The following is a 21433-nucleotide window of genomic DNA, read 5'->3' on the forward strand; positions in this document are numbered from 1 at the left end:
CTGCTGCTCGCTTGGCCTCATCCGAGTTGACATGCTCGTCGGCCATGAGGAAGTCGTCGGAGAGGAGCCGCCGCAGGTCGCCGAGAGTAGCCGCTGGAGGCAGAAACGCGATGGGGCTCTCCCTCGACGTCTTGTTGGCCTGGCCTGCTGGGAGGCGGCGGACTTCGGCGTGGAGGACATGGCCACTCGACGGCCGTGGGAGGTGCGCAAGTCGGACGTGCTCGCCGGCGGGGAAGACCCAGGCTTCACCCAGCCGTGGAGGGGCGCGAGATGCATCTGCGTGCGGTAGTTGGGATCTGGTCCAAGTCCGGCGGCGGCGCGTTTGAGGCAGAGGCGGAGGAGATTGGAGGTGGGTGGGTGAGCGATGGTCTCGTCCTGTGTTTGAGCATAGGAAGAGATAAGGCACAGGCTATTGATAGCTTTGAGCTGGCCACACACTGTCCACCGGGGAGAGAGCGGAAAAGAAAAGAAAAGAAAACAAATGGAAGTAGAGAGGACGGAGAGGATAGAGAACGAGCGAAGAGATCATGGCCGTTGATGTTTAGACGATCCAATGGCGCGGAGGGCACGATCCGCAGGAGTTTCATTTCGGCCAATCAGGAACTACGGTCTTTGTCGAGTGTCTAGAAAAACACACGGCAAAGCTTTCGCTCTGTCACGGCCCCGTTTCGTTCGACCGAAGTTGCCACGTGTCTCATTGTTTTGCTGAGTATATATTGTTTGCCGTGTGTTTTTTAGATCTTTGCCGAGTAGTTTCTTTTTGCCGTGTGTTCTTCAAAATTTTGCCGTGCGTTCTTTCTTTGCCGTGTGTTTTTTCAAATTTCGCCGAGTATTTTTTCTTTGCCGTGTGTTTTTTTGCGGACGCACGGCAAAGCTTCTCTTTGCCGTGTTCCGCAGAAGTATACACTCGGCAAACAATCTTGTACACGGTAAAAACAAATTTTCCGGTAGTCCTCGCAGAACTTTTTACCATTTGGCATAGTCCTCAATTCCTTATAAGTATATAGTTTTAGGGATGCTTCTCTTCCCATTGTTTCATCATCTACTGCTCATGCATCATGGTCCAAATAACAATTGAGAACGAAGAATCTGTATGGATAATGTAGTGCTATAGAGTATTTCAGGGAACTGTACAATTATAGGAGATCAAAACGTGCTGGTCGTAAAACTGTTAGGTCACAAGACAAACGAAGGGAAGTCAAATAGCTTGACAAATACATAAAACTGAACTGTTTAATCCAAAAATTAAAAAAGAAAAAAACAAATATAAATTGCAGCAAGCACAGCATTGAGGCAGAGAGTGCTCTGGCATCTTAGTGAACACCATGCACGCATCCCTGAGACGGTAGCATGTTGTCGGTCCCCACCATTGCAGTTTCCAACTTTCCATCTAGGGACAGCGAGGTCGTTGTGATTGTGAACTTGAAGCATGACACATGCCTCCTCGATAGAGCACATGCTTGAGGAGGCACGGAAATGTTAAGGCATCAAGACAGGCATAGGGTAGAGAGTATACAGAGAAATCAGGACCTGAAACAGGGGGATTTCAGCAGAAATATCTAAAGCTTAGTAATTTGATCTGATGGCTGCAGTATTTGACATGATAAAAATAATTAGTGCTAATCAACTGTAAGGATATATAGGACATGGGTCTGCAAACAGAGCAACTAATGCTACATATATCATATAATGATATATCATAAGAGCGCTATAATATTTGATTCGGAAATGGATGCGACAAGAAGACTTTATATGACAAGTTGTGCATTATAAATAAAAACTTATGACAAACTTTACACTTATGCACCAAGTAAGTCAAGCCGAAGTTGCGCAGAAGAACAAGTAAGGAGCACAATATTTGACTGCATGAGATTGTAAATTACATCAGATTAAATATAAAGAAGCCTGTGCATTACAAGATGGCAGGGGCCAATCTAGCATGTAGCCGTTGGGTTCAGCTGAACCCAATGAATTTGCACTAATCTAGTACTATTTGATTGCTTCGCACTATTATATTTTGCATGGACCCTGTAGTTTGATAGCCATGAACCCATTACCATATTTTCCAAGCTTCAACCCTGCTAGACGGTTGCAGGTCATGCACAAACATGAGAAAACTCAGCCAAAAGCTAGTTGAACTGGATCAACTGACAAAGAAACCCCATCCATGATGTGCATCAGTGTGCTGTCCTTCTCCTCGTCTGTCCAGGAGTGTTGCTGCGTCATCAACTCCCAGTCCCAGTGCCCCTTGTTCTGAGCATGCCCGTTCTTGAAGATAGAGACACGGCGCAACGCTGTGCATGCTCTCATGACAAAATTGACAAGGTAAATCTGCCTCTCTCTTCCCTCATAACCAACTATAGTAAACTCCTCCAAGTGATGGTGCCGAAGCTTGCTTGGTTTCCAGCGTATCTTGTCACCGGGCTCTTCTATGCAAGTTGCAATGTGGATGTGGAGGACCTCCAGAGCGGGCGCCGTCTCGATCAGGAGGCGGGGCCATGAGACATCCCAGGACGAAGGCACATCGGCGATCAGACACCGCCTCAGGTTAGGCAACAATGTGGACGGGGATCTAGACGGCACAATCCATCTGTCAGGTCCACTGATCCTGAGAATCAGATGTGTTATGTCTGGCATGTATTCAAGAAGCGACTCATGATCTATCTTCAAGTTTTCCTTCAAGTATTCGCGAAATCCTCGCATTGTCACACCGAGGCAAGACGTGAGGTTAAATTTCCTGAGACGGGGAAATGAGGCAGACTCGAGGTACACTCTAGGTCCCAGGAAGGCTAGGCTCTCGAGATTTGGAAGAGCCCTTAGACGGAACTGTCTGAATCTGCACTTGTCCACAACAAGCTCCCGGATTTTTGACATGGGGGCGTCCACGAATATGACCTTGCCGCTGCACTGGCAGGAGATGAGATGCAGAACCTGCAGCTGCTGGCACAAGGTGAAGACGCCCTGGTAGGCTGCCTCGGGCGTCGATTCCGGTATGTCTTGCAGGATCAGCGTAGTGAGCGCGCCGTACTCGTGCAGCGGTGGGAGCACGCAGCCTCCAAGCTTGAGGCTTTGCAGGCGTGACGCGCTGGGCTCCTTAGAGCATCTCTAGCAGATCCCGCAAACCGCAAACCGCATACGCGCGTATGCAGGCCGCGAAAAACGCGATATGCAGGCCGAAATTTGCTCCGGCCGAGCAGATCCCGCATGCGCAAACCGCATAACAGCATATTCGGGAATATGCTGTTATGCGGTTTGCGCATGCGGGATCTGCTCGGCCGGAGCACGCACGAAACCTGTATACTAGACTGCAAAACAGGGTTTTTGCACATTTCAACATTTCTATTCAACCTAGTTTATTTCTAATGCATAATATAACAGAATAAAACATAATAATTCATAGTTCAGCACACAATACAACAATAATCCATATTACAACAAGAGTTCAAATCCAAATAATTAAACAAATTATTACAAATACAAATGAATGTTTGAATCATACATCAAATAAATGTGAAAAATGTTCATCAATGGCCACCATGCCTCATCCAATGATGCTGAATCAGATCTTCCTGGAGTTGCTTGTGAGATCCCGCATTCTCAATGTTGCGGTATGTCTCAAGAAATGCTTCAATTTGATCCGGATTTCGGGCTGGCTTCACCCTAGTGCCGACATTGTCAAAGAAGAACTCCAAGTTCAAATCCCTCTCATCTTCGATAATCATGTTGTGAAGAATTACACAAGTTGTCATGATATCCTTGAGGGTCTCTTTGTCCCAAAACCTACTGGGACCTCTCACAATTGCAAACCTAGCTTGCAAAACACCGAAAGCTCTCTCAATGTCCTTTCGGGCTGCCTCTTGTGCTTTTGCAAATTCAGATTCAGCTCTACTAAGAGGATTTCGATTGTTTTCACAAATGTTGACCACTCCGGGTATATGCCATCGGCAAGGTAATAACCCATTGTGTAATCATGGCCATTGACGGTGTAGTTGCAAGCCGGGGCATCACCACTAGCTAGCCGGGCAAGAAGATGAGACCTATGCAAGCACATTGATATCATTGAGAGAACCCGGCAAACCAAAAAGCAATGCCAAATCCATAGATCCTCAGAGGCAACAGCCTCAAGAATAATTGTTGGATCATGGCTTTTGCCACAATATATGCCCTGGTATGCCTTCGGGCAATTCTTCCATGTCCAATGCATACAATCTATGCTGCCTAGCATTCCCGGCCAACCTCGAGCCTCATTTTGTGCCATCAGCCTCACCGTGTCTTGTTCATTGGGGGCTCGCAAATAAACAGGGCCATACATACGAATCATCACTTTGCAAAACCGCCGGACAGATTCCATTGATGTATCTTCACCAATGCGAAGATACTCATCGGCGTAATCGGCCGGGATGCCGTAAGCTAATATCCGCATGACCGCGGAGATCTTTTGATGCGCGCCGAAACCTAACAATCCGGCAGACATTGCGCTTGCGCTTGAAATAGCGAGTATTTGTCTCGCAAGTTCGCACAATTTTGTTGAAAAGAGATCGCCGCATTCGGTACCGGCGGCGAAAAAGATGAGGAGGATATGTCGGTACCTCGGCGAAGTAATCGCGCATCAACAGGTCGTTGCCGAGCTTGCGGTTGCGTGGAATGCAAAGGCGGCCGACCTTCGAGCCGCCCCGCACCTTCTTCCTCGCCTGTCCGCGAGCTCCTTCGCGGCGACAAGCACCACCGTGTCCTCCATGTCGTCGTCGAGCAGCTCGTCCATGTCGGAGTCGGAGGAGTCCGATGAATCCTCCATTAAAAACGGCGCCGCGGGGCTCAACGGCATCTACAAAGGAGCCGCGAGTGAGGTGGGCGAAGGCCGGCGAGAAATGGCGAAGAACAAGCCGAAGAACAAGCATACCTTGCGACGGCGGCGGCGCTCGAATCGCGGGCGGCGGCGCCGAATCTCGGGCGGCGGCGCTCGAATCGCGGGCGGGATTCGCTCGATTGGGTCGCCGACGGCCACCCGCGAGCGGCGATTCGGTGCGGCGAGCCGGCGAGGCGCTCCTACGCGGGGGGCGAGGTCGGACGTGCCCGAGATCTGCGGCGGCGCGCGGCGGCGGCGCTCGCTCGCGGAAGGGGCGACTGAAAGTTCCTTCGCGCGAGTTTTTTCCCTTCGCACCGACGCCTCGCACGCGATGCAGACCGGCCTGCATAGGGCACCAAAAACTGCTTTTGTGCGGTTTTGGGCGACGCGGATGGCGGCCCCTGCATCGAAATTTGCGGTTTTGGCGGCTATGCGGGATCTACCCTGGTCCATTTTTTGGCCAAAAACCGCATAGAGGCGATGCAGGGCGCGTTTGCGGGATCTGCTAGAGATGCTCTTACAAAGGCCATGGCTGGCAAAGTTGTGGACTGCACGTCGCCAGAAAATTGGCTTAGCAACAACGTGGAGGTCATCCACCCCACAAGCATCGATGGCCTCGGCGATGAGCTGATTCATGCAGGCGGTGCTTGGGGTTGGGGTGACAAAGAACTCGAGCCTCAGCCTACTGATCTTCCTGCGGCGGACGGCGGATGCAGCAGAGTCCAGGAAGCTCTCGACTGACCTGGTCAAGGCGCGCATGGCGCGGTGCTCGTACCTCCTGATGTTAGGCATGAGCTCTCGTGACACTTGAGTCCTGTCGTACGGAAAACTAGCCTTCCCGACTTGGTCGTGGAGCTGGATCCAACGGTGGTAGCGCGGCGGGAGCAAGGCGCCCACACTGAAGTCGAGGACGGGGAGCTCACGGCGGAGGCAAGCCCAGCGCCTGGAGAGCACCGCGGTGCCGACCGCCGCCCGGATGTCGAGGCGGCGCAGGACCAAAAAGAGGAGATCGTCGGAGAGGGCGCTGATCCGGTCGTCGCCGCGTGGACGGCGCCGGCGACTCGCCGCGGTCCTGGCCATGAGTGAGCTACCTCCAGCTGCGCGACGAATCAACGTGGAGGCGATTATATAGAGCCATCGGCATCAACACTGGAAGCTGTCCGGATTCAGATCGAGAAGGTTGTATGGGTCAAGGAGTGGGAGTCGGAATCGGAATCGATCGATGGTCCAAAAATAAGACCAGAGACCGGAGCACTGCCGTGCCGTCCAGAAGGAGGAGGTGGGATTCGGGACGGAGCGCCGCCTACAAGATCTGGGGACGGAGCGCCGGCGGCGAGAGAGAGTATCTGTGTGTGTGGGCGGGGGATTGAATGAAAAATGAACGGCTCAGTAGACTACTGGGGTAGATACTAGATAGGGTCCCGCCGCCGCCCTCACTTTTCTCCCCCGCCGCAGCCGCTCGCGTGTTGGCCGCGCCGCAGGAGGAGTGGACTGCGAGCGCGCTTGTCATGTCGTCGCCTGTAGCTGTGTTGGTGGCCATCGCCCATCGCGGTCGTGGTGCTAGCGACGGTGGCGTGACGGTTGTGTCGGTGCGCGTTTGAGCGGATGGAGTAGGTGCGGAGAGGCTGGCACGACAGCGGCGGTGGCTTCTCGAGCGAGTCCGACGAGAGAAAACGCGGGCGCCATGCATCCTGGCATCTCGTCCCTGTCTTCCTCGTTCCCCCTCTCTAACTTGCAATCAAGGATTCCCTGGTACCTCCTCATATCTCGTTTCTCCCCTGTGTCCCTTGCAACAGCGCGCGTCGGTGGATGCTGCGGCGCTGGTGATCTGAGGACGACCGTGGGGCGGCCGCCTGGAGAAATGATCTGAGCATGTGGGGCAGACTACTGAGGAAAGGGGGCGGTTCCCTGGGCTCATGGGGGTGGCGGTGGCCTGAGCTGATGCCTGATGGTTCGGATGTGATCTCTACTCTGTACTACTTCACAATACAATTCTTCTCTTGAAAGGGATTCACCTTCATCTCATTAATTGCAGCAGTACGATCAGAATAGTGACCATGATCATGGCCAGAGAAGTGACCTGCAGGACCTAGCAGAGACGATTGCTCACAAAGTGGCGGCATCAGAATGTAGAGGAGGGACATGATTCCTTGTTTCTTGATTTGGTTTCTAAATCTGATTGCGATGGTGAATTTTTTGGGTGGGTGAACCATCAATCTCTTGCTTGACAATCACGTCTTTTTCAAAAAAAATGTATATTGTTGTTCAGTTTGTGTAATCATAAAAGGGGAAATAGATGAAATATGAACCAACTGTGATATCTGGTATGTGTTTCATGAAAATTTTTGTGTAGAGGAAACAAGATTCAGATATTTTGTTGAAGCATGCATAAAAATATTCTAATGTTGATTTTATTTGATCTATGTATTTTCTTTTTGCAGAGCCCTCCACCTCTCTAAGATAATAGAGGAAACCATGTGCCCCTCCCAGAAATCCAAAATTGGCTGTCGGAGGACATTGAGATGCCTTAGATGCTTTGCATGTGCTGATGCCACCACTTCATTTCTTGATAATGATAAGAGGTAGTAGTGCTTAATTATATTGTTATTTACTTAGGGGGACTTTAAACATGCAAAATTTGGGAAGAGAGGATCCGATCTTTGGGAGGAGTGGCGGGGATATAGGGAAACACGGTCTAACCAATTTTTCAGTTAAACTAGTTGGGCCATCTGGTACATGCTGGTCAGTTTGCTCTCTGGCTCAAGATGCGGAGCTCAATTTTGTCCAGATGCAGTTCAAGATACACTAGCAAACGGGATACAAGGAACTTCAGATGAACAGGAGCAACACATAATATAAACTTGCAGATATTGGTGCGTTTAATACACATTGTCGGTTATGTATTTCAAATGTCATTTAACTATTCTACTGAATTTTTATTTCCTCGATTAGGTACTAGAAATAGTAACGAAATGATGTGTATGTTCAATTTGTCAGCACTGAGAGTAGTCTCAATACATATTTGGAGAGGCCAAGTTGGCCACCTTCCAGCGCTCATATCCGTTATGCTAGCTTCTGGACTAACACCAAACGAAGTCATGTGGCGAAACATAGGAAATACTATGTTGCATATTCTTGGTTATTTATTTATTTATTTGATAAGCTGGACTAATCCATTTTGACTATAGGACATGCACTGGAATGAAATCTTGCGGATATGTGCTGCCATGTCATCTGGTTGTCGAACAAACAAGTACGCTTTACAAAGAATAGTACGTTACGTGATTCCCCGTCTCACTATGTACTTATTGGTTGGTATGAGCGGGCAAAGGAAACGGAATAAGGTTGATGCATCACTGTGTTATTTCTTTGTCTATTCAGATTTTATTTCTTTGTCTATTCAGATTTTATTCCTTTAATGTTAACTGTCTCATAGCTGGATCATAGTGGCTATGCATATGTAAATTATAGTCATAGCTTTTTACTGGTGCTCTAGCTTAATAAAGGATAGTGTCCATGGTTCTTGGTACTGTACTGACCAATACATTTTCCAAAACTTCTGGGAGATGGTTATTCAATTGATCTAAGTGTTAAGATGTAAGAAAAGGGCTTAGTACTTACCTACAGAACTGCTCTTTTTTTTCTACTTTGATCAATAGGTTAGTGCCATACCACACCCTTCTGGCTTTTGCAAATACTTATCCTTGTCATATGTATGCTTACCAAAGGTCAAGGCCATTGCTTGTTTGCCTACTTGTGTCATACAATAGTTTAGGATCTCCTTGAAAACTTTGGTGGGTACCCATGTGAACTGAATTGGCCATATCCTGCATGCGACACAGTTCCGGTGTAATTATAAATGATAACATGGAGATTGGTTCTTCTTATAATTGCTTAGACGCATAGAAACATTTGTCTGACCAGCCCCTAGACCATGGACTTTCCGTTTGCAACTTTCATAACCGATTTTTTTCTTATGGTAGATGCAAGGCCATACGGAAGCTGTGAATGATATTCAAAAGGGGTGGCAATGCCATGACTAAACAAGTATCCTGGCAAATATTAGGGATCAATGAAAAGATAATCAGGGACAATATCATGCTAGCTACTGGTATTTATTTTGCTGGATATTTAAGTGAAATAAGGTTTTTCCTATGGGCTTCGTGAAATTAAAATTTTGAAGCACATCATTGTAATTTGCTATACGGGTTCGGGTATCAGGTTAATTTCTCAGGTATGGGCTTCGAGTGTCTGGTTATGTGCCCACCATCAATGCTAGAACTCTTTATATATTTTCCTTTTTATTGTATCTTTTATTGATGTAACCATTTTTTTCTCATTTTTATTATATAAAGAGGTGATGCACAACGGTGAGGGAAGAGTTGATAGAGATTATCCAACCGGCCACCTTTCCACTGTTTCTAAACGTTGCCGCAATGTAGAATGTCGGTTTTACCATGTAAACAAAAGAAACATCCCACACCGTCGATGGATTTTTTTTTTGAGAAAACGCAAAAACATTTGCGTTTCATTTCATTGAAAGGGTAGAAGGTTCAAGAGTACACTCCTCCTAAGAAGATATAATGGTTACAACAGGTTACATGAATGCACTCTTTTTATATTATTGGTTTGCATGGCAGGTTACTGGTCAGGTGATTCACTCTTTTTTTTCTACTGCCATCTATCTTACTTTTTTTTTTACTTATGTGACACCTTGAGGCCAAAGAGAGTGAGCAAGTGCAAGCATATCATATGCATCAGTATTCCCACATATGTGTGTCAGTAGCAGACCGAAGCTGTTGACGATGTGCCTCCAAAAAAAAGAGGGGAATCCATCAATAAAAGGATGCTAAGGGATTTCTCTGCATCCTATCAGTTGGGACTGTCAAGGTAATCACTTTGATTTGATCTCATAGTTTTTGTTCTGATGGTTGCTAGTATGCTTTCAGTTAAGGTGGTTTTATATTTGTACTACTAAATGTTCCCATAATAAAATAGGCTAACCTCTAAATTTATAGATTGAGCATCACATGTTGTATGCTGTCATTGCCTTGAATCCTTTACGAGTGAACAGTCGCAACACAAATAAATTGAGGCATGATGATTGCATAACAGACTCAAGAAACTTTTTTTTTTGCAATCTAAACTTCAGTTGATGTGTTAGTTTTACAGAGATAAGTAGGGCTTGTAAAGCTATGTTTTTTCAGATGTGATTTGGAGTTACTTTTCAATAGCTATTACTTCTTGAATGCTATCTCATTTTCCGGAAAATGAATCAGGTGAAAATTTAGGCGACTAAAGGTGTTATTTTCATTGCATCATTATCCATGAATGTTTTATTAATGTGATCTTATGGAAATCTTGCAAATGTATCTTCACTTGCATAAATGCAATGCTACTGTATGCGTGTGGGTGAACTTTTATCATCAGAGATGAATTCATTTAGAAAATGTTGGTATGTTGTATATTTTGGTCATTCGTCCTTATTTTAGTTCCCTTAGTTCAGTCCTAGAAACATGCATATATTTTCGGCTTTCGAGTCTGCATACAAGATTGGAGATGTGAACTCATATCGTGCAAAGGCTACAGCATTGTGCAAGTCACAAATATAGAACCTGAAAAAATCCAAGGAATTTTTGTTTTCTGATATAGGTGGCAATGCATCCGCTGGTGAAGTTGGCTCAGAAAAATCCTATTTGGACAAGCAGATCAAGTTTCTTACTCGGTTACTCCCTTGTTGGCTATTCTAGGGAAGCATGTGCGTAATTTAGATTTCAGTCATGCTACCTACTTTATTTTCCTCATGAACCGAGTACATTTGTACTGTATGGAAACTTGTAAGTGAACAGTGACATTTTTCAAGGTTTTTGGGTTCAGGTTTAACGCTTGAAGCCAACAGTGTCAATCTGGATCTCAATGGCAAGTGATCAGCAGAATATTGGCGCTGATGTAGTGATGTGCCAAGAGTTGCATCCTAAACTTCTTCACAAATTTCCGGACCAAGAAATACTACGTTTACAATAGCAATAGTACATGTGATTTGTTTTTCTTCAGCATTGTAACAACATTGTTTCCATTTATTTTGACCTGGCATATCTTGTTGTCTGAATTATTTTCATGCATTCAACGGAAATCAACCCATGTAACAGAATGCCATAGCGGGGAAGGGAGCCAGCCGCTCCTAACTGTGGTGCTATTTACAATGCTAACATAATATTTAGAAACTTTGTTACAATGAAAGAGAATGGATTCTCATGCATAGAAAAAATATAGGTCTGATTAAGCGCTAGGGTAGTCATTTTGACTGAAAAGAGAAGAGCATGCGGGTGTACACATCAAAAAGTTTTTCCTTTTTTTTGGTGTGTACATGCCATTTTGTTAAAGTGCAAATCAAATCGTGATCAAGCCTTACAAATTTTCAGGTTTGTGCCGTGGTAACGCTCACAAAACTTAACTTAGGGGCCTGTAGCAAGGCACGGGCATTCAACTAGTCTTTGTAATATTTAACTTTGGTTAAACCTAAAATGCAGGGTAATTGTGAGCGGAGGGAGAATGTTCCAAACAAGTCAAATCACATTCATTTCAGCAATCACAAGCTAATCATTACAATCAAAACACACACCGCCATCTATTCGGTCCGAGGTACAAGCTTCCTCCTCTAGCATTTATACCAAGGAGATTGGAGTACGTACATACAGAAAGCACATTAAAAGTACATGGTTTCTACTGATACTAGTAGTACCATATTTGTAGGAAAGTAAATGTAACATTTATAAGCAGATGCACGTTACATGATCATTTCTTATACTACTTTGTCCCTCCAATTGGTCATGCATGAACTGCCATGAAACCACATGATCATTAATTTGAAAGATCATCTTATTTACTATCATACCTCCTTAACATTTCATGAAGACGCTCTTCTACATCTGTCATCTCAGGCCTCTGATTGACATCGAGATTTACACATTGGTTAATCATCACTGTCAAACTTTGAATAAGCTCCGGATCATCTAACTCTACAAGTTCCTTGTCTACGAGCTCCGTGACAGATTTGTGCTTTGTATAAGCATCAAGAAAATTCCTGAGTAAACTGTTGTTGTCAGAATGCGAGGCCTTATTTCTTGTAATGAGCTCCAACAGCAAGACTCCAAAACTGTAGACATCACTCTTTTTTGTGAGTAGACCTGTTTGAAAATATACGGGATCCATATAACTCATATCACCAATAACATGTGCAGTGTGTTGCAGATCTGTGGCAATTAACCTAGATATACCAAAATCTGAGATCTTCGGTACAAAATCATCGGTTAAAAGTATATTAGCAGGTTTAACATCACCATGAAGGATTGTGGTATTTGCTTTCGAATGCATATAAGCTAGACCTTCTGCTGATTCTGCAGCAATTTTTAGACGGAGACCCATACTGAGAGGCACCTTCCTGCCACCATGGAGAATATCATCCAGGCTGCCATTGCGAATAAACTCATAGACCAAGATTGGAATGTCAACTTCTAAGCAACAGCCTACGAGCTTGACAATGTTCCTGTGGATAACTCGAGACTGAATGATGATCTCATTTACAAACTGACCCTTGTCCGCCGAAGTACCATTGATGGGCTCCTTCACTGCAACTGCTTGATTACTGTCCTCGATGCGCCCACTGTAAACACTACCGAAGGCACCTTTTCCAATGTATGTGCTAGTTTTCCGAATTTTCTTGATATCTTCCTTTGTGAATAGCTTTATATTATTAAGCTTTTCCAATGTTGGTCCACCATTCTTTTGAAAAAGTTTTTTCATCTTTCTTTTCTCTTTGGCAAGAATCCAGAAGAATGCGATAACTATTATGATGAAGACACTAACTACTACCACAACTGATGCACCTGCAAAACAAAACAAAATCCATGACCTTATTCCTCTGATGAATAAAAGAATGTAAAAAAATACTTCTGTAATTGATTTTACTGACGCTCGAATATTAAAATTTGAATAGTTTGTATATCGAGAATAAGAATCATAGATAATATAATTAGTGGCATGTACTAAAAATACTCAGGTAGTTATGTTCAATTTTTTTGAGATGTATTTAACTAGAAATCGTGATTTAATTTATAACAACTAGAAAAGTGTGTAGTATATGTTAGCTCGGTCTAACTTAAACATGATATACCAACATTAGTGGATCACGAATTAACTAATGTTGAGTGGACAACAACAAGCGCAAATGGCTCTTTAAATACCAAGAAGTAACTTTCCAATGTCTTCTCCCGTTCTCAGATAGGTGCTAACGAGGGCGAGAACATGTCTCAAGTTTTTTTTTTTGCAGGGTGACCTTGTCTCAAGATGAGTACCACTATAGGGTTTTGCTAGTTTTTAGCTGGATTAGTGGGTGTTAAAATTTATTTGGTTTCGGCTAGGGTGTTTCAATCTACAATTGGTCTCCAAATTTTCCATCATGGACGTGGAAGATCAGCCATTATCTATAAAATACCTAAAATTTTCGCTCGGGGGACTAGAATTGAGCAATCTAAAGTGCGGTAAATTAATTTAGATTGCACAATTCCTATCCCCACAAGCGAAAATTTTAGTTATTTCATAGATAATGACTGATTCCACGTCCATGATGGAAAATTTGGCGGCCAATTTTCTAGAATGAAACACCCTAGCTGAATCCAAATAAAAATTAATACCCACTAATCAAGCTAAAAACTAGGAAAAAACTAGAGCGGTACCCAACTTGAGACAAGGTTGCCCTGCAAAAAAAACTTGAGACAAGTTCTCGCCCTCGGTAGCACCTATGAGAGAACACTGGAGAATACATTGGAAAGTTGCTTATTCATTTTTAAAGAGCCATTTGCAATGTTAGCACTTAAAGAAAACTTGAGACAAGGTCTCGTCCTCGTAAGCTTCTCGTGGCTGTATAGTCTTATTGAGCACAAACCTTTTTGTAAAACTGAGCCTTTCCTTTGGAAAATAAATCTTTTTTATCTCCAAAATTTGCTCTCGTAACTTTCAGAGTATTTCATGTAATTTTGTTAACTTGTTCATTGAGCTAGTCTAATGTTCCGCAGCTTAATAATATTCAAGTTCACCACTTCAGAATTAAAATTTAAAAAATCCATGACAACTTCATGTATGTCTGTAGAGCTCCTAGTGCATTCATAGGAAATAAAACCTCCCATCCTTCGAGCCAAGTGGGGTATCACCAAAGCATTTGACATTGTGTGATGTGGTTTCCTTCTTGTCGGGTAGGTGGCTATGCACCTCCTCCTTGAGGATACCTCTCAACACTATCCCTGGCTCAAATATCATGCATGGCCGTGGACTTCGTCAAGGGGACCCTCTATCCACTATCATTTGACATATCTTTTGACCCTCTCCCGCGGATACTTCATATGAAAACTCAAGGCAGTCTCCTTTAGCCATTGTCACGAAGATCCACCACGACATGTACCTATGCCTACGTAGATGATGCATTGGTTTTCTGGCAGCCATCAGAAAGGATGTTATGGACCCTCTCAGTTATTTTGGAAAACATTAGCTTGGTCAATGGACCTTGCAAGAATATTTCCAAGAGTGACTTCACCCCCATCAACTGCCAAAACATTGAGCTAGACTACTCTCTAGGACTTCCCAACACCTAGGGTTGCCTTCCCCATCAAGTATCTCGGGCCACTTGTCTCCCCGGGGTCGCCTCAGTCGCGTGGATGTCTAGTTAATCATGGATAAGTATACAACCAAAACAAGCACATGGCAAGGAAGACTCATTGCAATGGTAGGAAGAGCCACCATGACCAAGTTAAATCTATCATCTTACTTGATTTACTTACTCACGACACTGAAGGTCGGCAAAGGAATGCTCACACCTTTCATCAAGAAATGTAGAAGCTTCCTCTAGGCTGGTGGGAAATGCAATGTTAATTGGGATTGAGTTTGAAGGCATAAGGATCTCGGCGAGCTTGATATTCTCGACCTTGATAAACTCTGTTGTGCTCTCCACTTTGGGTTGATCTTGCATGAATGTGCCTCGCCGCACATATGTTGGATTTGCTTACCCACTTCATGCAATGATATTGACCGACAAATCTGCAATGCTTCCACCGCCGTCACACCTAGGGACAGGAGTACCGCCAATTTATAGCACTCTGATTGGCTAGACATCACCTGCCACAAAGACCCGATCCCAACATTTCTCAAATATCCAACCATAAATCTAGTACAGTCGCCCAAGCTTCGCATAGCAAACACTAGCTCCACCTCTTCAGGGCCAACCATTTTGTACAATTTGTCGCTCTCTAAATAAGTTGTGTCGGAACTTTACAACCACGAATACATGTCTCCATTATCTAGACGCGGAATTTGAATGGACTCTACTCATCCAATTCATCTTATCACACACAATTTAGAGGCTCCATCTCCTACAGGTTCCACCCCTGGTGTGCGGCACATCAGGGCTGCCCAAGTGAAGGATCTTTGACTGGATAACCCTTCAAAAGAGTTTTTGGACTATCGACTGACTCTCTAGCAAGGGTTGGTCCCAGGACCCGCTTTCCATTTTTGCATGTCTCCACCAGAAACGATGCACCACATGTTATTTGGATCTCGGTTGGAAGGACATGGCTCTTAGAATTGGGCAACCAACTGCTTTTGCATACACGTTGTACACTGACATGTTGGCGCCAAGTGGGAGGTTCTCACAAATCCTCGGGGCACCCTCCCAATATGCTTAGATCAATATCCATTTTTTTTTCTTGGGGTTTTCGAAAGAGGATGTTCATGCGGGTGCCTCGCAGGTGGACCAGCTTTGGGAGTAGTGGCAGCTTGGCCTTTGTTCCCTTTCTACTTATATAGATTAAAAGGTAGAGCTCCGGCCCCATTATAACTTATTTATTAAAATCTCTTATTCACATGTCGTTCTAGTTGATAGTTTTCGTCCATCAGGTTGTACAAATAAAAAACTTTGATAGAACAAAGTGAAATAATTTCCTATCTTAATTCATTTTTATGGAATGTAATGGTAACATTTTTGTCCAACCATGTATTACGATCATAACAAATAAGTGACCAATGAACCTAATATATGCAATCCACAAAGCGGCAAACAAACAGTAGATCTAAATTCTAATATAATAAAATTGCAGAATAACTACAGTGTATATACCTATGGCGATCTTCTGTTTCCGTGTCAAATTTGGCACGCACGGCGTTGTGTACGGATTAACACTGTGTGTGCCCTTGTCGCATCTACATTTGTAGGAACCTTGCGTGTTCTCGCAGGTTCCCCCGCAAGCATCAGGGTCGTCACACTCATTGATATCTGCATTGTTTATTAACTGTAGTCAGCAGAACACACTATTGAACTGACATAGAAAAAAGTATATTTTTCCATATAGAAACTAGTGACCGAGTTAATAAGCTTGATCAAAATAATCCAAACCAATTAATTTAACTTCTGCATGCCGGAAAACTTTGGTCCCGGACCTAAGAGTTACGTACTAAAGATGACATGATTAATGTGCATGTAATAATAACCTTGAAAAAAATAAAAAATGTTGAAAAAACTATAAAACATAGAAATAGAAAGAATTTGTTTATATTGCAAAAAAGAATTTCTTTCAGAGTTCTAATGAGATTGATGAAAAAATTAAGTAATATCAGAAAATGTAGAAAAAATGGCAATTCAAAAGGATTAAGTAAAACCAAACATTTTGATTAACTCATTGGTAATTCATGAGCGCTCACAATATGTTGTCACTAGAGTTTCTTGTTCAAGACGGGGAGTTGTACATAGAGGTCAAGGCCCACTTCGCAGTTGTGGTAATCATGGACACGATTACGGGTGGACATAATGACTTCTTGTTGGTCTAGATGGGAGTACAACATATGCCATTATTGAGTGCCTCCGGGGATTTGCTACATTAGCTAGAAAAGGTTCAGTCACAAGAGAAAAAAAAAAGACCCATCCCGCATAGATCTCTTGGGACATATCGGCAAAGAGCTCACCAAAGACCTCACCGGAGACCTCGTAGTAAAAAGTTTGTGTTGTTGTAGCAACCTCGTATCAAAAGTTATGTGTTACTGCAGCAAAACCGTAGATCTATTGTAGCAAAACATTTATTCCTATGATGAAATTGTGCAAAATCATATAACGGTTGTACAATAAGTTTCTCATGATCCAAGTCCACAGGAATGTTGTAGCAGAATTTTATTTCGCAATGATGCAAATCCGATAAAAATGATGTAACAACGTTGGTGAAGGCGCCCATTTGACGCGGACATGTCCATTTTTTTTTAATCTCCATTCAACCCAAAGTTGCCAGGAATCACCTTTCGATGTGGAGATAAAAACCAACAAGATAATTAGATAGAGAACGAACTAGCACAGCTTGCAACGGCCGGAATCCAATCCAACAACACATATACGGCCAGAATCCAATCAAACAGTAAATCTAGAAAATTAGATAGAGAAAGTTGGGGACTGCTCGGCTAGGAGCAGCATGAGTTGGTGGCCGCTGGCAGCGGAGGCGCTGGTGTTGGGCCCGGGGCTGGGCTGCTCTGCGCTGGCCTGGTGGTTTGGACGGTGTCGCGGCGCGGTGGTTCGCTGCCGTGCGCAAGAGAGAAACAGCACGGGAAGTGGATGCGAGAGATACTGGGAAGTGGTGTTGGGCCGGATGCGACATACATAAACGGACATGCTTACCATAGATTTAGGGCATCTCCAACGGGAACGGGATGACCCATTTTCGATACAATTTATGTCTATGTGCGTTTGTATGGACATAAAAAATGGTCACGTGTCCGTATGTATCTGCCCCATCTTTAGCGGTAAAGATGTATTTTTTTACCGCAAGAGCCTGTCATGCATTGAGAGAGAGACAAATACCATATGTGTTGTCAGGAGGGAGCTAGCACATGGGTCTGGCCTGCATTAAAGGAGGAGAGAGTGGGGCATGCAGGCCCAATGGATGTGAACGGACACGCGGAGCGTCCGCGCATACGTATTCTTAACGCACATTTGGTCCATGTTTGCGTCAGAACGGATGTTCGGTCATTTTGCGTTTAGCCGCTGGAACACGTTTTTTATCCGCACAGATGCATTCTTAACGATTTTAGTCCATTTGCATGGCTCCAATGGAGATGCCCTTAAGCGAACTTTGGATCAAAACGGACGAAACAAGGATAAGCCATAAAATGGGCCGCTCCGTTCGAGCTTATAGTCTTATCTGTGGGGATTCTGTGCTCAAAAAAAAAAAAATCTGTGGGGATTCAAACGGATAGAACGGACCTGATGGGTGTTGCCTTCCATGCATGAAGGACCAACCTACGGGCGTTTTGAGTCATCTTCCTAGGGCAAATATGGATCATGCTTCATAGTGAACTAGACAGCTCAATATTGTGGCGCTTTACATGGGCCATGTATTTGTTCTTGGCCTTTATTCTTTTCTACAATTCTTGTTACAATGGTTGGTTTCCTGAATTGAATTGACTTTTCGTCTATGGATTTTTTACGTGGCACATATAGTGGTCATTATATTATCTCAATAGCATCTTGATTAATGCTTCGTTTTTCTTGAACTTACTTTTACAGAACAATAATTTTTTTGTTTTCGTATTTGCATAAAATATTTCAGGATGTTTAAAAAAATTAAGAAACCTAAGTATTGCAACATCGACTCACCTATAATTATATTTTGGGTTTTTAGCAAAACCAAATATTCTACTCGTATGTCTGATTTATTTCGTAAATTTTTCAAAGTGTTCATTGCACAGATCGCATTAAACGGGTCAGATAACTATATATGCCAGTACAAAAATGTGTCCATAACTATCTTGCTAGTTTTAGATTTCCAAAATTATTAATTTACTAGCTAGTTAATAGATGTGAGAATGAAAAAAGGGAAATCTTTATTATGGTACAAAGAAAAGCTATTGAGGAAAATATGAATTGAAACAAGCTAAGTTACCACTATCAAGGCATATAAATTTGATCAAAGGTCCAAGTTTGCTAATTTGACCAAATATATACAAGAAAATACATGCATTTACAATATTTATAAATATATTATGATTGTTGATTTAATTTATTGATATTAATGATATTAATTGTTTTGTCTAAAAGATGGTCAAACTTAAAAAAACATTGACTCCTAACTAAATCTATATGCCTTATTTTATGAAAGGGAGGGAGTATGCCAGATGCACAAAGATGACAAACGTAAAAATGATCGATAAGGCCACATAATGGAGGGAAAATCCTGTGTGTGGATTGATGATGGCCTAGAACCTACGGGTACATCTCATGTCAGCATGTTTTGCGAAAAAAATCTGGCTTTAAGTGGCCTGCCTATTTTGTAACAAGGATGTGCTGATTTTAGAACCAATACGGTGGCAACTTTATAAATCACCGGAGACTATTTTTTAGGCAAAAAATGGTCAAGACATACAACCACGTGTTAGTTTTTACGATCACGTTGAGACAAACTAAGCTAAGTACTCCCATATAAAGATGAATTGTACACTGAAATCATTGTTTGGGAAATAAATCACTTAGTATTTCAAGTTTACAATAATCTTAATGACAATAATGTAGTAGAAAAAGGGCAGTCGTGCGCTAATAAAATGACATTAATGTAGTAAAAAAGAGCAGTCTCGCGATAATACAATGACATTAATGTATAGTAGAAAGAGGTTCAGTTTCCCAAATTTTATCTGAAGGGATAGTTACACATGAGAAGTGTGGATCGGAGCTAGCAGGGTAATACAACTTATGAAAAGGAATTTTGGAACGCGCGTGTTCAAGGAGGAACGTACCGGTACAACCATATTCAGTATAGGGATTGCCCTGGTAGCCGCCGCTGCAGTTGCAGATGTATCCAGGTCCATTGGTGGAATTGAGGCAGTTGCTGTTGGAGCTTATGCAGGCGTAATTTCCCTTGTTCTTCATGGCCTCCTCGCACGTGGGGCTGTCACGGATAGCCCAGTCGAGCCTCACCGGCATGGACCGCGGGGCCTGGTGCAGGTTCATGTTCAGGTCGGCGGTTTGGAAGGTGTAGTAGCCCTTCTGCACCACAAACGCGTAATCGCAGGGGCTGAAGCTGATCGAGCTGACATTGACATCGTCGAAGATGCGGATAAAGTATAGCTTGTTGTCAATGAGGCCCCGCGGGATGGAAGTCTCGCAGCAGCCTACGCCATGGCAGACGCCGTCCACCGCGCTCTGGTTGTTTCTGCAATAGCCCGTGCAGCCGATGAGCTGGTTGTAGGCGCTGTCGTCGGCCAGCATGCTCCAGAGATAGCCCAGGGTGTTGCAGCCGAGTATAAAGAAGGAGTTGTGTGTGCTGGAGAGGCGATACACGCGCTTGTTGTTGAAATTTATGTTCCAGTAGTCCGATGACCCGTTCAGATTACCGGAGGGGTTGTAGCACTGCCACCTTACAGGCAGCCACACGGTAACCTCCGACGTCTTGATGGAGAAATTGCCCATCGGGACGGATTTTCTATCGCCGATGAGGGGGAATACCGGCTTGCCGGCCTCACAGGCGACACGGAACCCCTCCTCGCCATGGCGGAAGTTGCCATTGCCGGTGTCGTCGACGATGCCGAACGGGTAGGGGACTTCAACGCCCCCGCAGCTGTGCGGGCCGTCGGTGACGTTGTTAGAGGCAGCATCTGCCGTAACTATTCCTGCTAGCGCAATAAGTAGCACCAACTCTACTGTCTTCGACATCCCTAGCTATACTTCTCTCTCGACGGTGTGGCTCTCGCTTTGTAACTTGTACTGATCACACAGTTACCGTCCCTGTTTAAATAGCATATGCACCCCTGCCCATTCACGTGAACGGGCACTACATCGAGGAAGCTTCGAAAGTCACGGGGAATTCAAAATAGCCCTATTCTATTATTGGTTTCCTTTTTTAACTTGTACCACGACCTCGTTGAGGATTACAGAGAAAGAAAAGTACTCCGAGCCTTGGAATCTTAGACACAATATGTCTAAATCAAGCAATGACTTTTTCCCAATTAATCCAATACTTTTTTGGCCTCCGGGTTTATGACGAATGTAAAGGGAAGGATCACAGACAAAGTATGACATCATGCATTGAAGTGAGCTAGGAGATTTGAAAATATGCAGCCGTCTTGAAGAACGTATAATAATAATATAAAAAGCAGAGTGATGTTTTGGCACATGGGTGCATATGCCCCCTTTATTTTGAAATGCATCTTAGACACATATTGAAATGTTGAAAATTTTGAAACAAAAAATTCGCACATACATCTTCACGTGCTACACGCTCACAAAGTCGTTTCATGAAAATTCAACTTGTTATGTGGCGTGTGTAAAAAAGATAAAACTTGATGCTAAAAATAATAGTTTTCACAAGAATTGTTTTCTCTTTTTGACATAGACCATAAAAATTATCGTTTTTTCGCGAAAGTTGACGAACGAACATATATCATGGAGACATACATGTAGATTTATTTATCAAAAAAATTCGACATTTCAAAAAAAAATTCTGTTACAGGGAACATATGCACCCGAGAGCTAAATTGAGTTTTCCCTATAAAATGTCCCTGCCCAGGGAG

The 21433-nt window shown here is 43.8% G+C and overlaps 2 protein-coding genes across 2 annotated transcripts; both read right to left on the reverse strand.

Moving 5' to 3' along the window:
* Positions 1 to 1889: 1889 nt before the first annotated feature.
* On the reverse strand, positions 1890 to 5926 carry LOC124655701. Its single transcript, XM_047194554.1, has 2 exons — positions 5367 to 5926; positions 1890 to 3097 (listed from the first exon to the last, which is right to left on the reverse strand). Exons 1-2 carry the CDS (start codon positions 5924 to 5926, stop codon positions 2119 to 2121), a joined length of 1539 nt encoding a protein of 512 aa, XP_047050510.1. The 3' UTR covers positions 1890 to 2118.
* Positions 5927 to 11725: 5799 nt separating this feature from the next.
* Positions 11726 to 20576, reverse strand: LOC124651602 (wall-associated receptor kinase 3-like). Its single transcript, XM_047190654.1, has 3 exons — positions 19661 to 20576; positions 16011 to 16166; positions 11726 to 12732 (listed from the first exon to the last, which is right to left on the reverse strand). The coding sequence occupies exons 1-3, from the start codon at positions 20574 to 20576 to the stop codon at positions 11726 to 11728; spliced, it is 2079 nt and encodes a 692-aa protein (XP_047046610.1).
* Between the last annotated feature and the right edge of the window lie 857 nt (positions 20577 to 21433).

The sequence above is a fragment of the Lolium rigidum genome, chromosome 5 (assembly GCF_022539505.1).
Source record: "Lolium rigidum isolate FL_2022 chromosome 5, APGP_CSIRO_Lrig_0.1, whole genome shotgun sequence".
Taxonomy (NCBI): Eukaryota; Viridiplantae; Streptophyta; class Magnoliopsida; order Poales; family Poaceae; genus Lolium; species Lolium rigidum.

Coding starts and splice junctions, on each gene's coding strand:
- LOC124655701 (XM_047194554.1), bottom strand. CDS start 5,926: ATGGCCAGGACCGCGGCGAGTCGCCGGCGCCGTCCACGCGGCGACGAC. Junction 3,098..5,366: donor TTTGCCAGCCATGGCCTTTG/TAAGAGCATCTC, acceptor CTAGAGATGCTC/TAAGGAGCCCAGCGCGTCAC.
- LOC124651602 (XM_047190654.1), bottom strand. CDS start 20,576: ATGTCGAAGACAGTAGAGTTGGTGCTACTTATTGCGCTAGCAGGAATA. Junction 16,167..19,660: donor TACTGAATATGGTTGTACCG/GTACGTTCCTCC, acceptor TAAACAATGCAG/ATATCAATGAGTGTGACGAC. Junction 12,733..16,010: donor GAAACAGAAGATCGCCATAG/GTATATACACTG, acceptor TTTGTTTTGCAG/GTGCATCAGTTGTGGTAGTA.